Source organism: Protomyctophum parallelum (assembly GCF_964188405.1).
Source record: "Protomyctophum parallelum genome assembly, chromosome: 16".
In the NCBI taxonomy this organism is placed as follows: Eukaryota; Metazoa; Chordata; class Actinopteri; order Myctophiformes; family Myctophidae; genus Protomyctophum; species Protomyctophum parallelum.
Genome location: NC_139711.1, coordinates 7,389,740 through 7,397,012, shown reverse-complemented (window position 1 = coordinate 7,397,012; position 7,273 = coordinate 7,389,740). Strand labels below are relative to the sequence as shown.

The following is a 7,273-nucleotide window of genomic DNA, read 5'->3' as shown; positions in this document are numbered from 1 at the left end:
TTTACTTGACCGTAGACAACTCTACGTGAGCATGTCGACACATGGGAATAGTACCATTCTCAACCCGTGTCGCTTGGTAACTAAATAGAAATAGCACCCCATCCCCGTTTTTCATTTTTTAAAACAAAACCTTCATCATATAGTCTCTTAACAAACCCCTCTCAAAAAAGAAGAATCACTCATTCAGAGTCAGTTGTGCCGAACTACACCACAAGCCCCAGTGGAGCTCACGATGTGTATTGTCCATTTGTAATGGACGTTGGATAAAAAGTCCTTTTTTGCAGGTCATGGCCGTGTCAAAGCACACAGGAGCCGCTATAAGCTGCCAGCATTGCAAATATTGATGCTGCAAGAATATCCAGCCAACTGCCCTCAAGCCAAGGCTGACCCGCAGAGCCACACATTCAGAGTCTATAATGTACAGTACGATGTAGCAGTGAGTTGGCACCATGGTCAGAGTCCCAGCATTCTTCCAGATGATCTCTACAAAGAAGGATTCCATCGGGCAAAAGCCATGGACACCTTTGACATTCTTGAGACCTTCTGGTGCCAGGAGTTCTTCATGTGGTTTCTTTTGTAAGGATGTTTTTTTGTATGCAGTGAGTGCACATCACATTGATACACATAGGTTTCAGATAGAGAGATACTTATGGAATGTCACAAGGTTCTGCAGCCGCAAGCTCAAAGCTCAAAGCTTCTCTGGTTTTTTTAAGCATAGCTGGGATCATTAGGGAGTTCAGTGTGGCTTGTATGGCATATAGCTTGTATGGCAGAGCTGGCTCCGATAACCGGATAGAATCATTTCTTATATAGAAATATGCTTCTGATTAATGATGCCATTAAGACCACTGATAGCTGTCATCGCAAAGTGTTTAGAGAGATTGTAAACATAGTCTTCCAGCGCATTTGAGTGTTTGAGTTTGCGTTGCTGCAAGACATCAGGCAGAAGTGCTATAAATAGCACTGTTTTCTTTTTTTGATCACAACAGGTTTTTTTTTTTTTCACTACGAGTGAATACAAATGCGCGCCTGGAGAATAAACAGCGCGTACAAGTTCAGAGATACTGCTCTGTTTGGTCATAATGTGAAGCTCATATTACAGAAATGCACATGGACACCACATGGACTCAAAACCGGTTAGGATTTAAACTTTGCGAATGACCCTTTTGACGTGTGTTGCTCGAGGGTTAAAAATGACAGTTTTCCAATTGAAAAGTCTTGAGCAAGTGCTTCTTGACAAAGGGTCATTTGACAAAGCATTAATTTGCTTTTAAATGGTCCATGTGGATGCACCATTGTTAATGTTGCACCAGTCTTGCAGTAGAAGTAGTACACAGATTAATGAACAAAAAATAGAATTCCAATCTTTGTTCTCAGTAGACATGTAGGAGTTTAAGTCCTTAAGTTGTATATACATTATGTATATTTATACACTTAATAATTTTTTACTTTTCAGTAAAAGGGGCTCCACAAAATATGACAATATGCCATACTTAATGAAGTAAGTCACAGACTTATTTTAGAACGGAGGAACACTTCCACTCCCATCTGAAAAACAAGGAAGGAAAGGGAGAAAGAGAGGTTAGAATTGTATGTTCAGACTTCCAGCACTTGGCTTTATATCCAGAAACGGTATATATGCACGGACGGAAAAGAAACTGGTCGCTCTCTCACCTTTGTGGAAGCACTGCGGCGATGAATGACGCTGGAGTTGATACAACTCAGGTTGTTGCCCTAAACCAGGGGCGATCGAGGCACCTGCCCCAAACATGGGTTCCAGAGCGGCCAGCTCCTCCAGGAGGGACTGGGTGCAAGTCACGGTGGACGCAGGTGAGGCTCCGGACGTGGAGGTGGAGGCCGGGGCAGGCGAGGCCATGAGGATGAGGGGAGGGGAAGCCGGGACAGAGGAGCAGGAGGACATGGGAGATGATGCCACCTCGACCTCCATAGCTTCCTCTGCTTCGCCCTCGCCCTCTGCCTCCGTGGCCTCGGTTGTCCCGCTCCCCGCCAACATGGAGCCGTGTTGCGTCGATTGAACGCTACAGATGTGGCCCATGACTCCCTCAAAGTGGGAGGGTTGGTGCCACCTGACGGGGGTCTGGGGAGAGGCCGGGCTGGAGGGGGACGGGGAGGGAGACGGGGAGGAGAGGAGCGGAGACTGGGGACTGGCGGAAAAGTCCTGGAAGAGGTTCTCCAAGACGCTCTCCTCAAACAGAGAGTCGTCGTCGTCGAGGAACATGGGAGTGTCCAACCCCCTCCACACCTTGACGGGATAAAACTCCCCAAGCATGTGGACCGAATCGACGTCGGCCCCGTCCAGGGAGAGGGACGGAGAGCAGGGGGACGGGCACATGGAGGGAGGAGAGAGTTTGGATAGGAGAGGGTCCAGGTAGAATCCCTCTGCCAGAGTGCTGATGTGCTTGGCCAGCAGGGAGATCTCTGCCCTTTCCTTCTCCCTCTCTCTCTCCAGAGAGAAGAAGGAGAGGCAGGGCTGTTTGCCGGGGGAAGCCTCGGGGGTCAGGAGGCCCTCGGGCGGGCATTGGAGAGGTCGCAGTGGGACGTCGACGTACAGCGGGACTCGTACTTCGGGCAGGGTCATCACCGTGCAGTCAGCGTCCCCCGGGCTGTCGGGGGTCGGGGGCAGTTTCTCGTAGAGGCCGCCTGCAGTGCCGGGCTCAATGGAGAACAGCATGTCTGTGGTGGTGGTGGAGAGGGTGGTCGGCGGAGCAGGGCTGGAGGTGCAGGTTGGCGGTGGGGCAGAGGGAGCGATGGAGGTGGTGTCGGTGGCAGTCGTGGATGAGGGCGGGGGTGTGGTGGTGCCCGTGGGGTCAAAGCTGAAGAGAGGTTCGCCGAACAGGAACCCGGACCCGCCAAATTGTGGAGTGTACGGGGGCGTGCACGCAAACTCTTTGGTCTGCAGAGCCTGCGAGGTGGGCACGGGGGGGAGGGGCAGGGGGAGGGCAGGCAGTGGAGGATCTAGTTGGAAGGCGGGCGGCAGCAGAATGCTCTGCGTCAGGAAGTCCAAGTCTGCCACCGTGGCGACAGTGACCGGGGTCGGAGAGGAAGCGACGGAGCGGCTTTGTTCGGGACCAGCAGACGCCTGCTGCGCCTGCTGAAAGAAGGCCTCCTCCTCCAGAGAGGAGATGCTGGAACGGGGGTCACACTCCAGCTGCATGGCCTCCACGGACGCTCCTCCCGGTTCCTCGGAGGAGCCCACGCTGCAGCCGGCGGAGGTGCTGAAGTCGAATGACTGGGCGGACAGGCCGCTGCTGCCCGGGGTGAAGACCTGGTCCGGGCTGGACAGGGGGGACTGGAGACCGAGGCCTTCCTGCTGAGAGGTACCAGTGGTCAGAACCAGCGTCAGCTGGGTCTGCTCTGAGCTAAGTTGCTGACGCACTGCCCAGGCCTCCGAATCGCTGAAGGAGTAAATGAACAAAAATAATTATGGTTAGACTTCTCTTATTCACTGTTCATCATTTCATACATCTGAGCTGTGTGCAGGTTAAGGCAATATAATACCTGATCATGTAGTTGTTGCTGCTGATGGGGACATCTCCGGTCTCCAGTTGTAGCACCATGTAGAGCCAAACCCAGGAGCGGTCCTCGGCCTGCAGTCGCACCACCATCTCTGCTCTGCCGTCGCCTCCCTCTCTCACTGTGAGGAGAGCAACATGACAACACCAGTTGGTATCGGGCCTGCGAGTCCTATACTACTAGTCATCACCATGTGATTATTATGTCAGTGGGTGCAGCAGTGCGTGTGTGGCTGTGTGGGCGTGTGGCATCGTAACATGCGTATAGGTTGCATAGAAAAGGAGTCTTGGCTTACGGAGGCTGCGATGCTGAGCGGAGGCATGTGACAGGTCCTGTGGGTGGAGCAGGCTGTACCACGAGCGGGAACGAAGAGCTGCCACATCAAAGCCCAGATAGGCACTCACGCTGCAGGGGGAGAGTGGGCGAAGACATGTTAGCATAATGTGCTTCTTTGCTCTTTTAGTTGTCACTTTATGAAAAGTATCATTTGTATGGTATGGGAAAAAATCACACCCGTATAAAGTGAGGGGCGCTCTTATCATCGTACATCAGCATTTGCTCAGACACATATGATGTAAAGTCTCCATTCATTGTGAATATATAGGATTTCATGTTTGTGTCAACATAGAAATAGTCTGATTTGCTCTCTAGTCATTGTCAATTGGCATTTAATGTTTGTGTTGGGACAAAAATCTACACTATGAATAGCGCCCCTCACAAAAGTGAACCACAGGGGTGTGTGTGTGTGTGTGTGTGTGTGTGTGTGTGTGTGTGTGTGTGCGTGTGTGTGTGCGCGTGTGTGTGTGTGTGTACGTGTGTGTGTGTGTACGTGTGCGTGTGTGTGTGTGTGTGTGTGTGTGTGTGTGTGTGTGCGTGTGTGTGCGTGTGTGTGTGCGTGTGCGTGTGCGTGTGCGCGCGTGTGTGCGTGTGTGCGTGTGTGTGTGTGTGTGTAAACTCACTTGTCCTGTGCGTTCTGAAGCCTCATGTCTCTGCCATGCTGCGAGTGGAAACAAGCCAGGAAGAAGTTCCTCTCAGCAGAGAGAGAGGAGGTGGTGATGGACTCCTTCTCTTCTCCTCCTGCCAGGGAGGCGCGGGAGGAGGCGCTGGTCTCCAGAGGAGTACAGAAGCACACCCAAACCGGGTTGGAGGTCCAGTAGGAGCCAGCGGCGGAGGCGGCGGGGGGAGAGATGCAGCGGGCGCGGATCAGAACCAGCTTGTCGCCAGCACTCTGCCGGCGCACAGACTTTGACGTATTGAAGCGACAGCGAAACAGCCGGTCTGCAACAGAGAAGGGTAGGGAAGTCGGTTGGTGAACATGGAGTGCCACACTGCACTTTGTTTGACTGAATGCAGCTGCAGTGTTTAGGGCAGTGGTTTTCGACCCTTTTCATATCAAAGCCCATTATTTATTCCGTGTTTGAGCCACGGATTTAGCCTCCCGGACCCAAAACGAAAGTTGTTTTTTTTTGTCGATTGATAAGATTTGGTCCACAATTCCATGCTGTATTGATGTTGGTTCCATTCATATGAATTAATAATTCTTCTACATTCTCAAATTGTGTGTAGACTATGTAATGTAACTCTTGAGAGTGTAAAATGAAACAAAATGGACCCTATAAGATCTATAAGGGTCAATTTGGTTACCAACTCTCCATTTATCTGTGCTGTTTATCTTCAGTTCTTACCTGTCTCAGGTGCTGTAGTGCTCGATAGGTTGCTCCTCATGGTGAAGTGTTCTGAGCCGTCGATGATGTCATACACACTGTCCCCCTGGGCGACCAGATCAACCTATAGAAAGAAACAACATTTTAGGAAATGCCCCAAAATATAGGAATGCAACTGCATGAGAGAGTTTATTGATTTGTGATGGTGGCACGTTGACTGACCATGGAGTGGCCAAGATGGTCAGAGACACTGTCTGACAAGTAGAGAAGCTTCCCTTCCCCCGTCAGCAGCATTAGGAACCCAGGCAGTGCCTGCATCAACTCTGATAGCTCATGGAATGAGAAAAGGCTGGTGGTATCCTGGGCACTCCCCACTTCTAAAGTCAATAGAAAAGAGAAGAAAAATAATTAGAGGCTGACACTTTTTTTTTTAAATGTATAAATAACTAGAAAAAGTGCCCTTCCGGGCACAGGTCTCCACCAGGTTATCCACAGATCCGTGCAGTTAGAGGTAAAAACACTTTTTGGCCAGTTATAGCGCCACCTTGAGGCTGAGTTGAAATTGTTCATGTGGCATTTCGTCCTCGGCCTAGTGGGAATGTGGGTGCACAATTTCACGGAAATCACGCGATGTGTTCATGATTTGCAGCATTTTGTTTGAAACTGAGCACTCCTGTGAACTTTGGAAGCCAATCTTAACCAATCAGGATGGAGTCTGATAAATCTGAAAGACCCGTTTCGTTGAATGGCTCTAGAGAGACTGTGTAGCAATTTGCGTGATGTTTGGACAAAATCTGTAGGTGTACTGTGCAAAAACGTGTTTTGCACAAAGCGGCCTCCTGGTGGCGCTATAACAGGCCGTTCTGGAAAGTTTGGGGCAGAGGTTCATGGTTGGCATCCAGGGAGTGTGTGTGCAAAATATGGCATTAAAAAACTTGTTTTGCACAAAGCGGCCTCCTGGTGGCGCTATAACAGGCCGTTCTGGAAAGTTTGGGGCAGAGGTTCATGGTTGGCATCCAGGGAGTGTGTGTGCAAAATATGGCATCGACCGGGTTAACGGTGGCCGAGATTAGCTGTTCACGGACACACGGACACACGGACACACGGACACACGGACACACGGACGGACGGAGTGCAAAACATACTCTCTCCCCATGCCTTCGGCCTGGTGGAGACAATAAATAAAATACAAAATCATCCTATAGCACGCCATAAACGCGACATTCCTGCCCCCTTTCTTCCCCGCAATACAGCCAACTGCGTCCAATGTGGATTCAGCACCGCGGACAGCGACACTTGAAACAGCACCGTAGGTCGCTGTCCACGGCGCTGATGGTCGCGTTTCAGCACCATGGACAGCGTCACATTGTACTATTTCCAGACTGTCATTATTTATCATTGGTAATATTCGACCGTATACTGAATGTGTTTTTCAGCGATGGCATTCAACCATAAGAAGTTGCATGCGGCGCTGACACTTGTTGATTCCACCCACGAGCCAGCTAAACTAACTGGGGGGAAAAATGGCTGCCTATAGTATGAAGGAATTTTAATTCTAGCACAGTTAACATGCGCAAATGAATCAACAGGTAGCCTTCAAGGATGTCCCTCTTACCTTGGGAGAAGAAGACAGATTTCCTGGTGTAGATGGAGGCGAGGGACATGATGTGCAGGTAGGAAAGCCGTGCTTTATCTGCGTCAGAGATGGGCAGTAGGTCCTTCAGATTCCGGATCTCAGCGTTGATTTGGTCCCTCCGAGCCTTGGAGGCTCCTTTAGTTGAGCGATACATTGCAGCGTGCTACCAAATAATTCCTCTAAATGTAACGTAACAGAGCTCTATATAGCAGAGCTTTAGTTGAAGTCTTGTGGGATCTCCTTCCAAGATGAGAGTATATTGAGCCTCAGACTCTGTGCTGCTATTGGACTTTCATCTCTCTCTCTCGCTCTCTCTCTCTCTGTTTTTAAAGAGCAAGGTCTTAAAAACCCTCTCCTTGTGTGTCTCTTTCTGTCTTTAATTCTTTCTGCCTCTGCAGCTCCGTCCAGCTGCGGGTTGCTCGCTGGATGAGTGCACGGT

General features: G+C 50.3%; 1 protein-coding gene across 1 annotated transcript; it reads right to left on the bottom strand.

Annotated features, from left to right (window-relative positions):
- Window positions 1–1,519: 1,519 nt before the first annotated feature.
- Window positions 1,520–6,988, bottom strand: npas4a (neuronal PAS domain protein 4a; the record flags this gene model as incomplete). Its single annotated transcript, XM_083785666.1, has 8 exons — window positions 1,520–1,548; window positions 1,675–3,416; window positions 3,520–3,655; window positions 3,830–3,939; window positions 4,494–4,812; window positions 5,220–5,322; window positions 5,421–5,575; window positions 6,814–6,988. 8 exons carry the CDS (start codon window positions 6,986–6,988, stop codon window positions 1,520–1,522), a joined length of 2,769 nt encoding a protein of 922 aa, XP_083641792.1.
- Window positions 6,989–7,273: the final 285 nt, after the last annotated feature.